Source organism: Dendropsophus ebraccatus, chromosome 9 (genome assembly GCF_027789765.1).
Source record: "Dendropsophus ebraccatus isolate aDenEbr1 chromosome 9, aDenEbr1.pat, whole genome shotgun sequence".
NCBI lineage: Eukaryota > Metazoa > Chordata > Amphibia > Anura > Hylidae > Dendropsophus > Dendropsophus ebraccatus.
This window is the reverse complement of record NC_091462.1, coordinates 45,487,164-45,509,808: the sequence shown is the minus strand read 5'-3', so window position 1 is coordinate 45,509,808 and position 22,645 is coordinate 45,487,164. Positions and strand designations below refer to the sequence as shown.

The 22,645-nt window shown below is 44.7% G+C and overlaps 1 protein-coding gene across 1 annotated transcript; it reads left to right on the top strand.

Moving 5' to 3' along the window:
- Window positions 1–3,347: 3,347 nt before the first annotated feature.
- LOC138800936 (putative methyltransferase DDB_G0268948) lies at window positions 3,348–21,188 on the top strand. The gene is made up of 7 exons (XM_069983193.1): window positions 3,348–3,421; window positions 7,647–7,798; window positions 11,309–11,472; window positions 11,564–11,777; window positions 15,791–15,891; window positions 16,815–16,952; window positions 20,966–21,188. Exons 1-7 carry the CDS (start codon window positions 3,373–3,375, stop codon window positions 21,051–21,053), a joined length of 906 nt encoding a protein of 301 aa, XP_069839294.1. The 5' UTR covers window positions 3,348–3,372; the 3' UTR covers window positions 21,054–21,188.
- The last annotated feature ends 1,457 nt before the right edge of the window (window positions 21,189–22,645 follow it).

Sequence of the window (22,645 nt, the reverse complement as noted above, 5' to 3'; positions counted from 1 at the left end):
TATTTTGCAATATGGAGAAAGAAACTGTGTGCAATAAAATAACAAATTGGATATTAGCACAAATGGTGAAGGTTCATTTTTGGGAGGTGTAATTAAAAAGGTATCCATTGGAAATTAATGGGGTAGTTCACTAAAAATAATTCTTTCAAATCAACTGATTTGATTTTTTTTATAGGAGTAAATTACAAGTATTTCAGTACTTATCAGCTGCTGTATGTCCTGCAGGGAGTTTTGTATTCTTTCCCGTCTGACACAGTGCTCACATGTGTCCCCATAAAAATCCCCATAGAAACCCTCTTCTGCTCTATGGACTAGAAGAAACAATAATGCTTCCTGCAGGACATACAGCAGCTGATAATTACTGTAAGACTTAAGATTTTTTTTTAATAGAGGTACATTACAAATCTCTGGCACTTTCTGGCATCATCTGATTTGACAAAAAAAAAAAAAGCGGAGCAGACTTTTCTGCCACCTCTTCTGTTTTTGCCCAGGAAACCCTGTGGCTAGAGGTAAGCGAATCACTTGGAATTTTGTTTTGCGAAGTTCCCAAATATTTGCAAATCGCATACAAACTAATTTTTATTAAAACAGGCAAACTATACTAGCTACAATAGTGGGACTATTACAGAGTATCACTTTTTTTTCAACAGTTGTTGCTGTGACAGTGTCTAAATTGGAAAATGGCAATTTTAAAAAAATGTCAATCAGTATGGACAGTAATAGACGTTGGTGGATCAGCGGTGTAATATCAATTTTCTCCCAGGACAGCAGTGGACATTGGTAAATGAGCACCCAGTGAGTTATTAAGATGGACACTGTGCTCACGGTGACTTTCTATAATACACACCCAGCACCCAGTGACTTCCTATAATGCACACCCAGCACCCAGTGACTTGGATTAATGAACAACTGTCACCCAGTTACTTGGTATACTTGATAATGGCTTCACTGCTCCCACAGAAAACCTCCCACAATCCACCCTCCTCTCCTGTCTGTCCCTATCTCTCTGTATTTCTCTCCCTCTACTTACTGCCTGCTGTAACGTACTCTCCACTATACACAGCCGACTGGCCGCCTCCAGGAAGCCAATCACCTTATATAGAGGGTGAGGGGGGGGGGGGGGGGGTTTGCTAACATCACAGTAGGGTTTGCAGGTGATTGGATGGGTGCAAGGAATTATGGATAATCCCTTGCTCCCGCCAAAAGACACTTCTCTGAGCTAACATGTCAGGCCACTATGTTTTGCGAATTTTGAAGCAAATCTGGTGAATTATCCAACTCACTACGAAGCAAATTTAATGCCCGATTCACTGCAAATCAGAACTCATCAAATTTGCTTTGCTCATCTCTACCTGGGGCATTAGGCAGAAGCAGCAACCACCACTGTTTTACTGTTTCTGGGTCAGTGATCCCCCTGGTTAGACACTGTGCATTCAGCCCTAGAAACCTTAAGTATGCAAAGCTATGCAAACTACTTAGCAGTTTACAGTTCTGTGCTATGTGGCTAGTGTTAACATGCCAAGCTGGCACTCTGCAACACTCGATATTGTGCAATTGGGATCATGTTGGCACTTGCTACATCTGTAGTTTGAAAGCAGACAATAGCAGGAATAGATGCAGATAGCCTCTCTTATACACTTTGCTGTGTCTGCTTCACTCTCTGCTGTTGTCTGCTCACAAGTTGTATAGTAAAGGACATTAAACGATTACACTAAACAATTTCGGCCTTACTTGGTCGATTGTCAATCATTCAGGCCCATAAAAGTTTAGTGTAACACGACATGTTGAAAGGCCAAGATCAGCGGACATGCACAATGATGATTTTGCACATGATTTTTGCAGCGATTGTGCAGCCCCTCCCGTCCTCCCGCTTGCTTTCTGTGCATGTAATAGCGCAGGGAGTGAGCAGGAAATGAGACGGAAGGGAGCACTAAACTGACAAGTCAGCGCTTGCTTCCCCTGGAATATAGTGCCGTGTAATATGGCCTTAATACGGGCACTGCTGTCCTAATTTGTCTCAGCACATGGCTCTGTGACCCATCTGGAGGGGCTGTAAATCAATCACAGAGAGGTCAAAACAGTTCTTCTGCATTCTTTTTCTGAGGACAGTTACCAACACAGACATAGGATGGGTTCACACTACGGAATCCGCGTGGATAAGTTCTGGTGTATTCCGCCGCTCGTACCCGCACACGGCTGTGCGCATATCAGCCCGTGCCATAGACACCATTGTATGGCCGGGCAGATTCTGACTTCCGCAGAAAGAACTGACATGTCAATTCTTTCAGCAGACTGCAAAATCGGCCCAGCCATAGAATGGTGTCTATGGAGTCGGTGGATATGCGCGCCGCCTTGAACGGGTACGAGAGACAGAATTTATCTGTGCGTATTCCATAGAGTGAACCCACCTATAAGTGGCAGCAAAGAGCACAGTGTGGCACTGAATAGAACCACAGAGACATACAGCTGTTGCCTCTAGAATTCTTGGATTTTTATTTTTTTTAAATTAAGGAAACTTACAAATCTTTATTAAAGCGACTCCGTACCCACAATCTGACCCCCCCCCAAACCACTTGTACCTTCAGATAGCTGCTTTTAATCCAAGAAATGTCCTGGGGTCCGTTCGGCAGGGGATGCAGTTATTGTCATAAAAACAACTTTGAATCCGGCAGCGCTGTGTCTAACGGCCGGGGCTTACATTTGTATATGCATTAGGCTGGTACAACCTCTCTGTCCTTCCTCCCCACCCTCCTCAGCATTAGGAATACTCCGGGCAGATTGCTTCCTATTCCCCACCTGTGGCAGCCCGGCACATGGGCTGGACCGTTAATATACCTGTGCAAAGCTCAAACAGCAGTAAATGTTCCTGGATCATTCCTAATGATGAGGAGGGTGGGGAGGAAGGACAGAGAGGGTGTGCCAGCCTAATGCACATACAAATGTAAGCCCCGGCCGTTAGACACAGCGCTGCTGGATTAAAAGTTGTTTTTATGACAATAACTGCATCCCCTGCCGAACGGACCCCAGGACAGATCTTGGATTAAAAGCAGCAACCTGAAGGTACAAGTGGTTTGGGGGGGGGGGGGTCAGATTGTGGGTACAGAGTTGCTTTAATTTCTTGAACCTTCTGATTTAAAATCATTTTTTCCCAAATAACACATATTTTATTAAACTCGCCAAAAAACGCATCATTGTCTCCGTACTATCTAGTAGAACATCTTTATTAGGTAATCATTAATGTATGTTTAAATTTGCTTATTAGTGTTAATATTAGTGTACAAAGTCTATGTGGCAAAGCTTGTATACAAACATTCTTCAGGATTGGTTCCCTCAATTTTGAACTTTATGTGTGAAAGCGTATTTATGTAACAGATGCAGAAGGATGCTAATAGCTTTCACAGAATCCTTGACACCTTTCAAGGTAAGAGATACTTTAATCTGGTAATTTGTAGCATAAGAGGATGACCCTCTTAATTTATATTTCAATGCAGTAAGGGTCCATTTACACAGAAAGATTATCTGACAGATTATCTGCCAAAGATTTGAAGCCAAAGCCAGGAATGGATTTGAAAAGGGCAGAAATTGCAGGTTTTCCTTTATGACCTGATCTCTGTTTATAGTCTGTTTCCGGCTTTGGCTTCAAATCTTTGGCAGATAATCTGTCAGATAATCTTTCTGTGTAAATGGACCCTTAGGGTGGTATTACACGGGCCGAACAGGGCCCAATAAAACCTGTAAATGAGCAGCGATCTGCTAGATTACTGCTCATTTACTGGGCCTGTTACACGGCCCCGATTATCGTTAAACAAGGGCTGCAAGGACATCGTTACCAATGTCCTTGCAGCTCTTGCTTAACTAGTATACATTACCTATTCATGGTGCAGGGCTCCTCTTCTCCTGCTTCTCCCGGGTCCCGCGCGCTCCTCCAGCTTCAGGGCGGCCTCTGTCAGCTGACAAGCCGCTAAGCCGATCACTGGCCGGGACCACGATCATCGGCTGATCATTGACTCTAGTCTACGGAGCAATAATCGGCCGAATCGGGCCGATTTGGCCGATTATCGCTCCGTGGAATAGGGCCCTTAGACTAGTACTAGTAGAAACTAGTAAGACTGTTTCTAAAGCATACCTCGGACATTTACAGCACTAATGTTTTGTGATGAGCGAATACTGTTTGTAATAGTAAGGTATTCAATCTATAAGGTATTCAATATGTCCCTTTAAGAGCAAAATGGGTCCCTTTAAGAGCGACCTGGGCCCCTTAAAGAGCGAAATCGGTCCATTTAGGGGCGACCTGGGCCCCTATAAGAGTTACCTGGGCCCCTTTAAGAGCAAAATGGATCCCTTTAAGAGCGAAATATGTCCCTTTTAGAGCGAAATATGTCCCTTTAAGAGCAAAATCGGTCCCTTTAAGAGCGACCTTGGTCCCTTTAAGAGCGAAATATGTCCCTTTAAGGGCAAAATCGGTCCCTTTAAGAGCGACCTTGGTCCCTTTAAGAGCGAAATATGTCCCTTTAAGGGCAAAATGGGTCCCTTTAAGAGCGACCTGGGTCCCTTTAAGAGCGAAATATGTCCCTTTAAGAGCAAAATGGGTCCCTTTAAGAGAAACCTGGGTCCCTTTAAGAGCAAAATATGTCCCTTTAAGAGCAAAATGGGTCCCTTTAAGAGAAACCTGGGTCCCTTTAAGAGCAAAATATGTCCCTTTAAGAGCGACCTGGGTCCCTTTAAGAGCGAAATATGTCCCTTTAAGCGCAAAATCGGTCCCTTTAACCCTTTAAGGACATGGCCCATTTTCGTTTTTACGTTTTCGGTTTTTCCTCCTTGTGTTTAAAAGGTCATAGCACTTGAATTTTTCCACCTAGAAACCCACATGACCCCTTATTTTTTGCGTCACTAATTGTACTTTGCAATTACAGGCTGAATTTTTGCATAAAGTACACTGCGAAACCAGAAAAAAATTCAAAGTGTGGTGAAATTGAAAAAAAAAACGCATTTCTTTTATTTGGGGGAAATGTGTTTTTACGCCATTCACCCTGGGGTAAAACTGACTTGTTATGCATGTTCCTCAAGTCGTTACGATTAAAACGATATATAACATGTATAACTTATATTGTATCGGATGGCCTGTAAAAAATTCAAACCGTTGTTAACCAATATACGTTCCTTAAAATCGCTCCATTCCCAGGCTTATAGCACTTTTATCCTTTGGTCTATGGGGCTGTGTGAGGTGTCATTTTTTGCACCATGATGTGATCTTTCTATCGGTACCTTGATTGCCCATATACGTCTTTTTGATCGCTTTTTATAAAATTTTTTCTGGATTTGATGTGACCAAAAATGCGCAATTTTGCACTTTGGGATTTTTTTGCGCTGACGCCGTTTACCGTACGAGATCAGGAATGTGATTAATTAATAGTTCTGGCGATTACGCACGCGGCGATAGCAAACATGTTTATTTATTTATTTATTTGTTTACTTTTATTTAAAACCTGGGAAAAGGGGGGTGATTCAGACTTTTATTAGGGGAGGGGGCTTTTTACTATTTAGGCTAGGTTCACACTGCGTTTTCAGCATCCGTTTAACGGATCCGGTTTTTTTAACGTCCAGAAAAATAGGGTCAGCAACGTTTTTTTGTCCGTTTTGGTCCGTCAAAAAAAACGGATCCGTTTTTTTTTATAATGGAAGTCAATGGAAAAACGGATGCACACAAATGAATCCGTTTTTTGCAATCCGTTTTTCATGCGTTTTTTGCAAAAAACGGATGCGTTAAACGGATGCTGAAAACGCAGTGTGAACCTAGCCTAACAACACTTTTTTTTTTTTTTTTACACATATACTAGAAGCCCCCCTGGGGGACTTCTAGTATATACACTGTGATCTCTCATTGAGATCTCTGCAGCATAGATATGCTGCAGAGATCCATGAGATCGGCACTCGTTTGCTTTCGGCTGCTGCAGCCGAAAACGAACGAGTGCCGAGCCGAGGACGGCGCCATCTTGGACGCGTCCCCGGCCGGCATCAGTAACGGAGATCGCTCCTCCGGGACAAGGTCCCGGAGGAGCGATCTCCCCCACTAGACACCAGGGAAACGTTGCCTCCGGTAATCGGAGGCAGCTGTCAAGTTTGACAGCTGCCTCCGATTAGCTAATTAGCGGGCACGGCGATCAGACCGTGCCCGCTAATAGCAGCGGTCCCGGGCTACTCGCGGCACCCGGGATCGCGGCACTTCAAAGCGGGGCCGCCGCGCGGCCCCGCTTTGAAGTGCAAGTGAGGACATAGGACGTACCGGTACGTCCTATGTCCTTAAGAGGTTAAGAGCGACCTTAGTCCGTTTAAGAGCGAAATATGTCTCTTTAAGAGCGAAATGTGTCCCTTTAAGAGCAAAATGGGTCCCTTTAAGAGCGAAATATGTCCCTTTAAGAGATAAATCTGTCCCTTTAAGAGCGACCTTGGTCCCTTTAAGAGCAAAATATGTCCCTTTAAGAGCGAAATATGTCCCTTTAAGAGCAGAATCGGTCCCTTTAAGAGCGACCTTGGTCCCTTTAAGAGCAAAATATGTCCCTTTAAGAGCGACCTGGGTCCCTTTAAGAGCGAAATATGTCCCTTTAAGCGCAAAATCGGTCCCTTTAAGAGCGACCTTAGTCCATTTAAGAGCGAAATATGTCCCTTTAAGAGCGAAATGTGTCCCTTTAAGAGCAAAATGGGTCCCTTTAAGAGCGAAATATGTCCCTTTAAGAGATAAATCTGTCCCTTTAAGAGCGACCTTGGTCCCTTTAAGAGCGAAATATGTCCCTTTAAGAGCGAAATATGTCCCTTTAAGAGCAGAATCGGTCCCTTTAAGAGCGACCTTGGTCCCTTTAAGAGCGAAATATGTCCCTTTAAGAGCGACCTGGGTCCCTTTAAGAGCGAAATATGTCCCTTTAAGCGCAAAATCGGTCCCTTTAAGAGCGACCTTAGTCCGTTTAAGAGCGAAATATGTCCCTTTAAGAGCAAAATGGGTCCCTTTAAGAGCAAAATGGGTCCCTTTAAGAGCGTAATATGTCCCTTTAAGAGATAAATCGGTCCCTTTAAGAGCGACCTTGGTCCCTTTAAGAGCGAAATATGTCCCTTTAAGAGCAAAATGGGTCCCTTTAAGAGCGAAATATGTCCCTTTAAGAGATAAATCGGTCCCTTTAAGAGCGACCTTGGCCCCTTTAAGAGCGAAATGGGTCCCTTTAAGAGCGACCTGGGTCCCTTTAAGAGCGGAATATGTCCCTTTAAGAGCAAAATGGGACCCAGGTCGCTCTTAAAGGGATCCAAGTCCCTCTTAAAGGGATCCATGTATCTCTTAAAGGGATCCATGTAGCTCTTAAAGGGACGGGACCCAAGTCACTCTTAAAGGGACCCAAGTCGCTCTTAAAGGTATGGGACCCAAGTCACTCTTATAGGGACGGGAGCCATGTCGCTCTTAAAGGAATGGGATCCAAGTTTCTCTTAAAGGGAAGTCACTGGTAAAGGGGCGCTCTTTTCAAGCACTATGTATTTTCCTGGAAATGCAAATCTAGTTATCATTTAAAATGTGAAAGAAAAAGTGAACTTGAAAAAGAGGTGCTTAATATCTACTTTAAAAAAGGAGACCATTGCAAATAATGTTTCTATTTACTTAACAGATTTCTACATTAGAACTACCAAAGCCAAAGTACATATCATCATGGCAGTCCATCTGTTCAAAAAGAGGACATATTCTTCGGTATATCAAAAGTATATGGTACCAGTTTCCAGTGAAATTCTCAATATCATTGTATCCTTCGTTAAAGAAAAAGTAAGTATAAATGGAAGGTAAGGTACTAAATATTTGACTATTAATTTGAATAGAAAAATATCTGTTTGATGACAGGCACATTACTTTGATAGCTGTAATTGTTACAACTGTATATGGCTGAAAATATAACTGCCTTTTTTTCGTTTACATTTATTAAGAAATATTTTTACTATAACAAAAAAAAGTCCTAATAATTTTTAGAGGCTTAAACTTCAGATGCTTTTTTAGATATTTTTATTGAAAATGGCTTTTTTGAACTGTTTATGGACAGCTATTTTTCTCAATCCATCTTAAAGGGAACCAATCACTTAAAAAACGCATGTAAAGCTATGGGAATGTGCTGTAGCAGCACCCAGCACACTTCCCAAACATGCTTTTAAACCCCCGTCCCTGCAATGTACAAGCCAAAAATGTACTTTATAAACTCGGCGCCCTGTATGTAAATTACCCCCAAGTAGTCCTCTGGGCGGGGAACTGCGGGCAAGTAGTCATGGTCCCGGTCTGCGCCGTACTGCGCACGTGCAGAAAGCCTCAAACTCATTGCTGGAGATCCGGCAATGAGTTCGAGGCTATTTTGCACCTGCGCAGTACGGCGCAGACCGGACCCGCTGTACTGCGCATGAGCGGCACAGCAAGAACGTAGGCGTGCTGACATTAGAGACAGCGCGCCTCCGATGACGTCGCCACAATTATGCAGGCTAATCACGCCCAGAGGGGCGTGATTAGCACTGCAGAACGCCCAGGGACCATGACTACTTGCCCGCAGCTCCCCGCCCAGAGGACTACTTGGGGGTAATTTACATACAGAGCGCCGAGTTTATAAAGTACGTTTTTGGCTTGTACATTGCAGGGACGGGGGGTATAAAAGCATGTTTGGGAAGTGTGCTGGGTGCTGCTACAGCACATTCCCATAGCTTTACATGCGTTTTTTAAGTGATTGGTTCCCTTTAATTTTCCATACAAACTCCCACCATGACAGCAACTGTCCAGAGCAGGAGAGGTTTTCTATGAGGATTTGCTACTACTTCGGACAGTTCCTTTTGGACTGGAAAGAATACACCACTTCCTGCCTGGGGTAGCTGACACCAGGGCCGCTTTAACCAGAGGGCACATGGTGCACGTGCACCGGGCCCACTGGTTAAAGGGGCCCCCCCCCCGAGCAGGCCGGCCGTTGCTATGTGCGACCAATGCGGTCGCACAGGGCTCCGGCCACCAGCCTGTCAGGGGGGAGCGCCATGGATGGGTAATCTACTTACCCCTCCATGGCGCCCCCTGCAGGGCCTCCCCGGCGATCACCGCTGCCCCCGCCCGCTGCTGCTGCGGCTCTTCAGCGCTGCAGCAGCAGCGACACTGACAGAGAGAGAGCCATTGGCTCCCTCCCTGTCAGTCACTCACTCTTGTGGCCGCACTTCCTGCAGTCACAAGAGGCCGCACTCTCCCTCTAGCGCCCGACGTCACTGGAGCGTCGGGGCGAGGGTAAGGGGTGTGCAGCCTCTTGTGACCGCAGGAAGTGCGGCTACAGGAGGGAAGAGAAGAGGAACGCGTGGACCCAGGTGAGTAACAGTGTTTGTTTTTTTCAATGTTATATGGGAGGGGGAGCTATATACTACGGGGGGGGGGGGGGGGGGGGGGGGGGCACAGGGGGCTATATACTATGGGGGGGCACAGGGGGCTATATACTATGGGGGAGGACGGGGCTATATACTATAGGGGAGGACAGGGGGCTATATACTATGGGGGAGCACAGGGGGCTATATACTATGGGGGAGCACAGGGGGCTATATACTATAGGGGAGCACAGGGGAGCTATATACTATGGGGGAGCACAGGGGGCTATATACTATGGGGGAGCACAGGGGAGCTATATACTATGGGGGAGCACAGGGGACCTATATACTATGGGAGAGCACAGGGGACTATATACTACTGGGGAGCACAGGGGTCTATATACTATGGGGAGCACAGGGAATCTATATACTATGGGGGAGCACAGGGGGCTATATACTATGGGGGAGCACAGGGGGGCTATATACTATGGGGGAGCACAGGGGGCTATATACTATGGGGGAGCACAGGGGAGCTATATACTATGGGGGAGCACAGGGGAGCTATATACTACTGGGGAGCACAGGGGAGCTATATACTACTGGGGAGCACAGGGGAGCTATATACTACTGGGGAGCACAGGGGGCTATATACTACTGGGGAGCACAGGGGGCTATATACTACTGGGGAGCACAGAGGGGCTATATACTATGGGGAAGCACAGGGGAATATATATTATGGGGGAGCACTGGGGAGCTATATACTATTGGGGAGCACAGGGGACTATATACTATTGGGGAGCACAGGGGAGGTATATACTATTGGTGAGCACAGGGAGCTATATCATATTGAGGAGCACAGGGGTCTATATACTATGGGGGAGAGCACAGGGGGGCTATATATTATGGAGAGCACAGGGGGGCTATATACTATTGGGGAGAGCACAGGGGGCTATATACTATTGGGGGGAGCACAGGGGGGCTATATACTATTGGGGGAGAGCACAGGGGGGCTATATACTATTGTGGGAGAGCATAGGGGTCTATATACTATTGGAGAGCACAGGGGGACTATATACTATTGGGGGAGAGCACAGGGGGACTATATACTATTGGGGGAGAGCACAGGGGGGCTATATACTATTGTGGGAGAGCACAGGGGGGCTATATACTATTGTGGGAGAGCACAGGGGGGCTATATACTACTGGGGAGAGTGCACAGGGGGGCTATATACTAATGGGGGAGCGCACAGGAGGGCTGTATATAACTGGAGGAGCACATGAGGGTCTATATACTACAGGGACACCTTAAAACTATGGAGGCACAGAGGGGTGTAACTATGTAGGAGTACAGAGGGGTGTAACTACTGTATAGGGGTACAAGGGACCTAACTACTGTATGTGTTGGAGCCTAAAATATTTGTCTGGCAGATTCTGGAGAGAAGATTCACAGCCAGGAGAAGACTTCAAGGTGGCCCAGGCTGGATGGAGAGAAAAAGAAAAGGTGACAGACTCTGATTGGAGAAAACGCCCCCGGTGAGTCACTGGATGTAACTGCACTCTGTTATAGGATTGTAGTGTTAGGGGTCATGATGTGGCGGTATTATGTAATGGTATCATTGGTGATATCTTTCTGTTTTGTTTAGTGCAGTTTTTATGTAATATGTAATCACTGTATTGTGGAAATAGTGTTATAAGGTAACTACTGTTTGTATTGGGGCTCTTGATACAGTGTGGGGGCAAATTCAGTACATTATACAATGTGCGAAAGGGAAGGGGGGGCCCACTCTTGAGGGCTGTGCACTGGGCCCACCAATGTATTAAAACGGCTCTGGCTGACACCCACCCCCTTCCTTGCTACATCCTTGCACATAGTAATGATAATTGTACGTGCCTACCCTTTTAAGCTGTCAGTATAATAAGCATATTGTTTAGCTGTACTGATGAACCGAGCCCTTCTCTATAGACAGATGGGAGACCTCTTAAAATGGGATTAGATGTTGGCTGTGGGACTGGACGTTACACTTTGCCTCTAGCTCCTCACTTCGAGAAGGTCCTGGGAGTAGATATCAGTGAGTCCCAAATAAATGTGGCTAAACAACATACTACCGCAAACAATGTGTCGTACATGTAAGTTGTACACTGGAATTACCAATTTTATTAATATAATGAGATTAGATTGTATTCATCACAGCACCAATCATTTCCCTCCTGTCTATAGGGTGGCACCAGCTGAGAAGTTACCCATGAAAGATACTTCTGTGGACCTTGTAAATGCTGCTCTTGCTGCTCATTGGTTCACAACAGATGAATTTTTTGATGAAACAATTCGAGTATTGAAAACAAGAGGATGCCTGGCTGTACATGGATTTTCTCCAAATTTTGACATTGAATACAAGGATTTATCACATGACCTAAATGTAGTATTATCAGAGGTAACTAATTGATGAAGATTAGTTATAATGCAGATAGAAGTTATACGCTTATCATATTATATACTAGTAATCTGCTGTTATATTTCACTTATTTTATATCTTGTTAGTGTCCAAAATAGTTTATAATATTTTCTTTCTCTAAACTACTGTCGAACAATTTTAGAACTTTAGCTTGATGCAGGGTCGGGACAAAGGGTAGGCCAGGGTAGGCGATGGCCTAGGGTGCCATCTAGTGGTGAGTTACAGGGGGCGCAATTTAAAAAAAAAAAAAAAATTACTACAGGCTCCTGTACTCCTGGTGGCCTCAGAGTGCTGTCCCTCCCTGCTCACCTTCAGCATCCTCATGTCCTCCCACTCTCTCCCCTCCTAGGCAGGCAGTGTGAATATCGCCTCATCCTGAGCAGGATCATTGCTCTGCCCTGAAGATGGCCTGCTAGGACCTGCTAAAATGACCTACTAGGACCTTTCACTCGGACTACAGAGGCTCCGCCCCCCTCCTCACCATGTGACCTCCTCACTATCTGATTGCTGGAGGCCATGCCGTCTTCTGGGCTGCTGTCTGGTGAGTTCACTGACTGACTCTCATCATCCTGTAGGTGTAGGGAGGCTGGGAGTGCTGGGAGAGGGAGGTCACCTAGGTCACAGGGCTGCCCCATATAACACTGCCCCATATCCCTGCACTGCTCCTCTATACACAGCACTTCCCATATTGTTCCCCAACCTGTGGGTCACCAGCTGCTCCAAAACTACAACAGTCAGGGCATGATGGGAGTTGTAGTCCTGCCACAGCCCGGGAGCCACAGGTTGGTGAACACATATTCTGTTTATTATGTACAGGCTAATTTTCCTGACACTGGTGCTTTCTTTCCTTATTGTATTGGGTCCTTGTACTGGGTCAGGCAGGATCAGTATATGATGTGTATATGGCGCTGTGCTGTCATGGTATAGGGGAGGTGTATGTGGCAGGATCAGTATATGATGTGTATATGGGCTGTGCGGTCATGGTATAGGGGAGGTGTATGTGGCAGGATCAGTATATGATGTGTATATGGCGCTGTGACTGTGCTGTCATGGTATAGGGGAGGTGTATGTGGTAGGATCAGTATATGATGTGTATATGGCGCTGTGACTGTGCTGTCATGGTATAGGGGAGGTGTATGTGGCAGGATCAGTATATGATGTGTATATGGCGCTGTGACTGTGCTGTCATGGTATAGGAGAGGTGTATGTGGCAGGATCAGTATATGATGTGTATATGGGCTGTGCTGTCATGGTATAGGGGAGGTGTATGTGGCAGGATCAGTATATGATGTGTATATGGAGCTGTGACTGTGCTGTCATGGTATAGGGGAGGTGTATGTGGTAGGATCAGTATATGATGTGTATATGTGACTGTGCTGTCATGGTATAGGGGAGGTGTATGTGGCAGGATCAGTATATGATGTGTATATGTGACTGTGCTGTCATGGTATAGGGGAGGTGTATATGGCAGGATCAGTATATGATGTGTATATGGCGCTGTGACTGTGCGGTCATGGTATAGGGGAGGTGTATGTGGCAGGATCAGTATTTGATGTGTATATGGCGCTGTGACTGTGCTGTCATGGTATAGGGGAGGTGTATGTGGCAGGATCAGTATATGATGTGTATATGGGCTGTGCGGTCATGGTATAGGGGAGGTGTATGTGGCAGGATCAGTATATGATGTGTATATGGCGCTGTGACTGTGCTGTCATGGTATAGGGGAGGTGTATGTGGCAGGATCAGTATATGATGTGTATATGGCGCTGTGACTGTGCTGTCATGGTATAGGGGAGGTGTATGTGGCAGGATCAGTATATGATGTGTATATGGTGCTGTGACTGTGCTGTCATGGTATAGGGGAGGTGTATGTGGCAGGATCAGTATATGATGTGTATATGGCGCTTTGACTGTGCTGTCATGGTATAGGGGAGGTGTATGTGGCAGGATCAGTATATGATGTGTATATGGCGCTGTGACTGTGCTGTCATGGTATAGGGGAGGTGTATGTGGCAGGATCAGTATATGATGTGTATATGGCGCTGTGACTGTGCTGTCATGGTATAGGGGAGGTGTATGTGGCAGGATCAGTATATGATGTGTATATGGCGCTGTGACTGTGCTGTCATGGTATAGGGGAGGCTCCTGTGCTGCATCATTTTCTCTGTTCCTGAAGTCTGTAGCGCTGTATATTCCTGTTATACCTACAGCACAATGTGTACCATCATTAAACCCGAGGGGCCCGGTGTGTGACACCTATATTCTCAGGATGCCATATGTGACACTACTACATTCAGGTGGCACGGTGTGTTACAGTCAGGGGGTACAGTATACATGTCCTGTTACAGTCAGGGGGTACAGTATACATGTCCTGTTACAGTCAGGGGTACAGTATACATGGTCCTGTTACATTCAGGGGGTACAGTATACATGTCCTGTTATAGTCAGGGGGTACAGTATACACGGTCCTGTTACAGTCAGGGGGTACAGTCTACATGTCCTGTTACAGTCAGGGGGTACAGTATACATGTCCTGTTACAGTCAGGGGTACAGTATACATGTCCTGTTACAGTCAGGGGTACAGTATACATGGTCCTGTTACATTCAGGGGGTACAGTATACATGGTCCTGTTACATTCAGGGGGTACAGTATACATGGTCCTGTTACATTCAGGGGGTACAGTATGCATGGTCCTGTTACAGTCAGGGGGTACAGTATACATGGTCCTGTTACAGTCAGGGGGTACAGTATACATGTCCTGTTACATTCAGGGGGTACAGTATACATGGTCCTGTTACAGTCAGGGGGTACAGTATACATGGTCCTGTTACAGTCAGGGGGTACAGTATACATGGTCCTATTACAGTCAGGGGGTACAGTATACATGGTCCTGTTACATTCAGGGGGGTACAGTATACATGTCCTGTTACATTCAGGGGGGTACAGTATACATGGTCCTGTTACAGTCAGGGGGTACAGTATACATGGTCCTGTTACAGTCAGGGGGTACAGTATACATGGTCCTGTTACAGTCAGGGGGTACAGTATACATGGTTCTGTTACAGTCAGGGGGTACAGTATACATGGCCCTGTTACAGTCAGGGGGTACAGTATACATGGCCCTGTTACAGTCAGGGGGTACAGTATACATGGCCCTGTTACAGTCAGGGGGTACAGTATACATGGTCCTGTTACAGTCAGGGGGTACAGTATACACGGTCCTGTTACAGTCAGGGGGTACAGTATACATGGTCCTGTTACAGTCAGGGGGTACAGTATACATGGTCCTGTTACAGTCAGCGGGTACAGTATACATGACCCCCACATACAGTATAGCCTCCTGGCTGTTCCCGCATAGTGTACAGTCTATACTGAGGGGTGGGGGGGGGGGCGCCATTTGTCTTCTCTGCCTAGGGCACCAAAACTCCTTGTCCCGGCCCTGGCCTGATGTTATGATGGGTCTTCATTCTAATAGGGTTAACCAGTGTCAGTGTCAGAGCAAATGGTTTTATAAATCTGCCCCCTATCTATAAAGAACATGTGCAGCCATGGGTGGATTAACTTTACTATAGGCCCCAGACTGTTCACCAAGCTTGGGCCCCTACCCCACTGTAACTATGGCAGCACTGAAAGTATAAGTCTGTTTAGGTGGCCATGAGCCCCCCAGGACCTCAGGGCTTTGGGGTACTGCCCAAAATGGACCTTTTATAACCCACTACTGTGTGCAACGTCCTTTTTCAATTGCAATCGGTGTTATCATAGCACAGGCAAGACATTTCATAAGTAGATTCTAAAAAGTCATTTATAAATAAGATATAGTCGTCTAGTGTCATGTGAACCAGAGCAGTCTTGTTCTGTAGTTTTGGGGACCTGTTATATTCAAAGTTCATAACTGTGTTAGAGCCTTTACCCATTATAGAAATGTAGGTCAGTCTCGCACTAATAAAAACATCATAAATAATTTACTTTTTCTTATTAATCATTTTTGCAGGCATTGGATACTTTGTCCCAGTATTATGATTCCATTGTAGAGCACATGCTTTGTCAGTACCGTAGTATATATGAAGCTATTCCACTAAAAGACAAGGAATGGTAAGTTTTTATTGTCTGCGTTTCCAGTTATTTGTCATTTTTGTCATATTTCTCATTTTTTTTCAGTCACGGCAGCGGCATGTACCTCTGCCTGCTCCCATGCTCATGGCTAAAGTGCTTAATTTCTACAATGGCCCAGCCATCTTTTCTAAATGGCTTAATACAAATGAAGATGGGTGAACCAGTCACTCAACAATCTCTTTATGTCTAAGGGCCTGTTCACACTACAGATTCGGCGCAGAGATTTCACGGGGAACCTCCGCCTGCGGTCTCCGTGCCGAATCCCTCCTGCTATGTCTGTGAATAGGAGGCGCGCAAGCCATCCCATTAAAAGACATAGCAGGAGGGATTCAGGGAAATTCATCACACATGGTGTAAAGTGAAACTGGCTCAGTTGCCCCTAGCAACCAATCAGATTCCACCTTTTATTTTCCAACGAGGAATGAAAAGTGGAATCTGGTTGGTTGCTAGGGGCAACTAAGCCAGTTTCACTTTACACCATGTTTTAATAAATCTCCCCCTAAGTGCTTGGAGTGTAGGACTCGTAGGAGAATGGTAAGAGTGGAGGTGACCAGTTTGGGGAACCTGATGAGCCTGATTGAAATGATGTGTGTCTGAGGGCACGTGAAAAGCTTTGTGAATTAGGAAATGCATTTCAGAGAACTGGAGCAGCTCAGGTAAAATTCTGGAGATGGCAGTGAAAGGTGTGGATTATGGAAGATGTAAGTTGTGAGTCATTAGCAGAGTATAAGACACAGGTAGGGTGTTAGACAGTGATGAGGAAGGAGACATAGGAAGGTGGAGCACTATGGAGAGCTTTGTGGGTGAGTACTCATATATTTAATTGTGAGTACACTTTGACTGAAGTATCTAATTTTGGCACTTTGCCAGATAAACTGCAAGCGCATATACTTTTCTTTCAGGATCACAGATATACCAGTGAGAATTCAAATGTCTGTTCCTGAAATTGTTGGATTATTCCAGTCATTTTACATGTATCAGACATTTATGGAAAAAGATGTGAAAGGTGCAGAAGAATTTCTTATACAGACTAAAGAAAGGTACAGTATAAATACAGGTTACTTGTTTGTGTGGTTTCCTCTGAGGAGACTGACATAGGGAAATTACATTGCAAATGTGTGTAAATTGTGTCAAAGTACGTTGCTACAACTTAAAGGAAATCGATCACTCCAAAAATCATCACCTCCATAGGCCATTACATAACTATATTAAATATGGCAGATACACGTGTAGCCAGGTCATGTTGTATGCCTCTTTCTGGAATACCATTTAAGCATTTATTGTTTCTTCTCCTGCATTTCTCTTGGTCATCAATGAGGACAGTCCTGACCTGTAGGTGGGTTCTAGTATGAGAGAACTGAGCCGTTGTTACCCTGTTGGTTAGGGCAATAATGGCGGTTGTTCTTGGAAAAATTCTAAGGCGTCTTCTCTTACCGCCTCCTTGCATGACTGTGTCCATTTCCTGTTTGGACGGAAATGGCTGGATCAAGCTGTGGAGTAACTGCAGTTCACTCTATACTACAGCGTTGGCCGAGTTATGCTGGGACACACCTTATGCAGAGAGGCCATACGAATCCAGTACCGGAGACACAATACGATTAGCGCTCTAAGAGACCAGGCAATCATCTTAGGACAGGTAGGTAAGTTGCAGGTCTCCCCAATCAAGCCGGGTGGAATGTTGTGCTTTCCAGATTACCTGGTCTGTGTGGAGGCATGTCCTCACAGTTAGCTACGCTACACCCCCAAGCTTTTATTTTTGATTGAAGTACCTTATCAACCGAGGATGCTTGGGAAACCATACATACTCCAAGAAAATCTCTAGGCGATAGACACTGTTGCACGTGGGTTGTGCGGAACGAATGTTGACACTAACCAATGCAGTCTGCCTTTACAAACATTTGTGAAAAAATGGGTCATTCTAAAGAGCTCACTGGATAATGGAGCCTGATAATGGATGCCACTGTTAAAAGTTGTTTTATGATAGCCCCCCCCCCCATCCCAGATCTTCAATGATCAACTCTAAGTCTTATTATTAAAAAGGAAAATTACTTAGGGATAGCAGTAACTCAGCCCTGAGTTACACATATGAGACATGTGAGATCACATAAAGTTACAGAGTTGGACAGCCAAGTGCTGCTACAGTATTTAGCTGCCGTTCCATGTCTGGAGCCAAGCAGCAAAGAACGGGAGTGCAGGGCTGTGGCAGTGTGTATCAGGCTGCCTGAACAGGGAGTTCTCTGTACTTGGCAATAGCCAGTACTGGGACCGGAGGTCCAGGAGGAGAGAGAGATGCTGCTAGGGAGTGATGTGAGAGGCAAGTGTCCTTTTTTGTTTTTTGTTTTTCATGTAGACGCTGCTATACAATGGCCTATACTATGTTGGGGTTGCACAGTGTGCCTTTTTTTGGGGGGGGGGGGGGGCTGCTCTTGGGGCCTAAATTATGTGTGGCTGCACAGTGGGCCCTATATTAGGTGGGACTACACAGAGGAGCCTATACTATGTGGAAGCTACAAGGGGGTGTGCAATATTATGTGAGGCTGCACAGGGGGGCCTGGCTATATTATATGGGGCTGCACAGGGTAGCTTATACTATGTGGGGGCTGCGGCAAAGGGGGTCCTGTACTATTTGGGGATTGATGTATGGGGGTCTATACTATATGTGGTCTGCTACACAGGGGGGCTATATTACATGGGGACTGCTGCACAGAGGGCCTTTACTACGTGGAGGCTGCTATACAAGGACAGAGACTACTTATATTATACTATACTAGAGGGCTTATATGGAGACAAGGAGCAGCACTAATACTATGTGGGGGTAGAGAGAAGGCCTATACTATATGTTAGCACAAAGAGGGCAGTGGCCAGAGATAGACGGAAGCCTATATAATAATAGTAAATTTAAAGTTATTTAAATACACTGATTTATCACAATGTTTTCACATGATGGAAATGGGTTAAACTATTTATATGTATTTATTGAAATGTTTTATATTCTTTACAACACTGCTTTGAGAAATGGATGTTTTCTTTGGGCTCTTTGGCACTATATTGATATGCAGGTGTATATGATATGCTAATGTATGCTGATGTCACATCCTTTATAAGGCACCTGTTTGCTTACTTTAGGTTATGTTTGATAAAAGGCTTCATGTAGGTTTTTTTTTTTTTTTTTTTGCTTGTATATGGAATAGACACAGTTTGAAGTGAAATTAGCATTTGGAGTGCTGCGGTATTTTCATTATTGTGATAGATAGATAGATAGGTCTATAATAAAACTGATATCTACCAGCTCATTGTGTATCTTGGATTGCACACATATGCATACAATTCCAACATTGATGACACTTATCAGAGATTGTCAGGTTATAGGGGTTCTCCAGGATTTAAAAACATGGGTAATTTCTTCCAAAAAAAGTGCCACCCATTAGGTTGTGTGTAGTATATCAACTAGCCTCCTGGCACTGAGCTGCAATACCACATACAAACTGAGGAGAAGAGTGGACCTGTTTTGAAAAAAAGCAGCCTTATTTTTTAATCTTATTTTTCACGCTGCCGATTCACAGCGAAATCCGCTGCGGATCCAGTGGCATTCATCCTGGCTGTGAGTATGTGAGTTAACCCCCCTCCGCTCGCCGCTGAGAGCGACGCGGCTGCATGTGAGGCTCCCAGCTCCGGTCCCACTCAGCCAATCAATGGGAGTCGGGAGCCTGTGGCGCCGAGCAGGTAATGTATGCTCTCGGTGGCGGGCTGCAGGGCTGCGGGTGGCAGGGGGTTAACTCACATACAGCGGGATGTCAATCCCGCTGCGAGTATGTGCTCCCATAGGGATAAATGGCACCAAATCCGCTTCGGATCTGGTACGTGTGAAGGCACCCTTGAAGGGAATCTGTAAGGTCCATACCAGGTCTGGAGCTGCAGATCCCATCAGACAGGTGCTGGGGAAATATACGTGACAGAACCTTTAGTTCAGCTGATCACCATTTGTAAACTTTTTAAATTGTTCTATTGACAACCAGCTGAAGTGTCGGAGTGACAGCAGGAGCACTGCCTTGTATGTCAGTCAGAGCAGGAAGGGGCAGAGGCAGGAGAGGTGTGCTGCTATGGCTTAGCCACTTCTCTGTAAATAAGATAAATAAGTTAAATAAGAAGACCCGCCAGAATTGGCAGCTCTGCTGTTATTTTATCAAAATAAATACATAAAATCCGACAGATCAAATCCAGAGAAGATTAGGTAAATGTGAACATACCTTAATGATTGGCTGCTTATCGTGGGCCAGTGCTGTGTGCTTGCCCCCCAGACTAAAATTTGCCAGTTAGCCCCTGCCAATAGCTGACTGAGATGGGATGGCGCTGTGACCAATGACTTGCTAAGTGGCCAAGAGACAAGTTTGTTGTGTACTGGGGGGCCTGCCTTCAGTGCATACAGCAGCCCGATTTCCATATGAAGAAACCGGAGTCAATAATGGGAAACAGGCAACGAGTAGAAAAACAGACTACCAAAGTATTACATTCACTTGAAGTATCATAGCAGAGAGTCTCAATACGTATAAATGTGGGAAATTTTTGTCTTTAACAAATTTGCAAAAAATTCTAAAATTCTGCTTTCATGTTCTCATTATGGGATATGAAGTGCAAATTGATTGGGAAAAGCGGATTATTTATTTACTTTAACGCAAAGCCTCAACAAACTGTGAGATGGTCTGAAAGCATTGTATGTCCAAACAAAATTGCTGGAGTGCTTCTTTGAAAAAAAATACAGAAGTAAAGAATTATGATAATAATAATAATAATATTATTATTACTGTTAACCAATAAACCACCCTAGACCACCAAGAATACTAGATATTAAACCCCTTTGTTACCCTAAAACTCCAGAGATAGTAAATTAACTGCTAAGCCACTCTGAACTACCAGGGATGTTAGAAAATATGGAATAAGTGCCCACTGGCTCTTAAACTACCACATGTATATGTAGATGTTAGAGTATAATAAGAGGCATAACGGGTAGGGTGTTGTTTTTTATGATTTTGATAAAATAGCTTTATCATCACAGATTTCAAGATATCCTTGGAGAAGAGGCTGATTCTGTCCAGCTGAACATAAATATGAAATACTACTGTGTCCTTGCTTGCAAACATTAACATGGAGACCTGCCGAATCCATCTATATGAAGTCTTCCTTTTTCTTATTAGAGGGTTGGATCATTCCTCTTATTTTTTAAGATGGACACCTCTCCCCATTTTATAGAATAAAGTTGTGAGAATTGAAACATTTAAGATACATCTATGTTCTTTCTCCCTTGTTACCTTTGGGTGATACCAAGAATGTCTGAATGGTTTTGGTGCCAAAGCACCTCTTACCTTTCTGGTGTCTTCTGCAGTATGCGAGCGATACTGAGTGAGAGCTGGAAAGAGGCTGGGAGAGCAGCATTCGGGAGACTGACACAGGTGAAGACCGGCATATTGCAGAAGATGCCAGATGGGTGCTTTGAGGGGCTTTGGCACCAAAACAGTTCATACATTCTTTGTATTCTAGTTGAAGGCAACAAGCATCATTACACTTGAAACTCTGCATAGACCTACTCTCAATTCTGCATTATTGTTAGTTTGAATACTGCTCTGATACAATCTGCTGCTATATCGATGCTTTGAAATCTGTTACAACTGTAATACATTATGTAACAACTCTGCTACATTGTGTATAACTCAGGTCAGAGGGTGAGTTGGCACTATCGTGCCTTGCATATGTCAACACAGCATGCTATGCAGTTGAAGTCCATTCAAGGATTCTTACTTTCAATATAAGTAGTGGTGCTCAGTTTTAGCAATAGACACCATCCATTTCATGTATCATCCCTAAGAACGAAAAAAAAAAAAAAAAAAGCACCACTCGTCATCAATAGTTCTTTAATTCACAAAAACTGCATATACAGGCCCCCTTGTAAGGTAGACAGCATTGCTGTGTCAGCGGCTACAGCTGTTTCACTGGAGTCTCCTGCTTCCTCTGGCCTTCTTTACTTCCTACATTGTATGATATCTTTTCACATTGTGTACCAATAAATAACTACAAGAAGGATAAGCTTAAAACATTAGATACTTTATTTCTATTCGTTTAAAATATATCAAAGCTAACAATATACAAATGTACAAGGGTCTCCAAGAGCAAGGTCCGTAGTCAGTAGGAAGGGGGTATAGCTTTCCTGTTCTCACTGGTATGCGGGGGAGGCTCTGTTCGTGTCCACAGTTAACTGTCCCACATCCAGTTACAATTGTAAACAGTACCAACAGTACCTACCGACTAAAGAATAGGACCAATTGTGAAACAATTAAGCTGTCTCCTGATAGACAGTAAACCATAATCATCTGGTTTATACTTATCCAAGGAGAACAGACCAACCAACATGCCCACATTGTGTACCAACTCTGCTACTCCATACAATGTTGTTTGTGCAGTATACTGATCATATCCATTTGAAATTGGGTCAAACCTTTTTATTAAGTGCACATCCAGAATCTGCCCATTTCTCACCACTGACACCGCTCAGACTCTGACTGTCGCCCTGATCCACTCCCGTCTTGACTACTGTTTTCCCCTCTCCAGTCTATCCTGAACGCAGCAGCCAGACTCCTCTTCCTCTCCAGCCGTTATACTGATGTCTCCCCCCTGTGCCAGTCTCTGCACTGGTTACCGATTAAATACAGAATACAGTTCAAACTCCTCACCCTCACCCATA

Coding starts and splice junctions, on each gene's coding strand:
- LOC138800936 (XM_069983193.1), top strand. CDS start 3,373: ATGCAGAAGGATGCTAATAGCTTTCACAGAATCCTTGACACCTTTCAA. Junction 11,473..11,563: donor GCAAACAATGTGTCGTACAT/GTAAGTTGTACA, acceptor TCCTGTCTATAG/GGTGGCACCAGCTGAGAAGT. Junction 11,778..15,790: donor TAAATGTAGTATTATCAGAG/GTAACTAATTGA, acceptor TCATTTTTGCAG/GCATTGGATACTTTGTCCCA.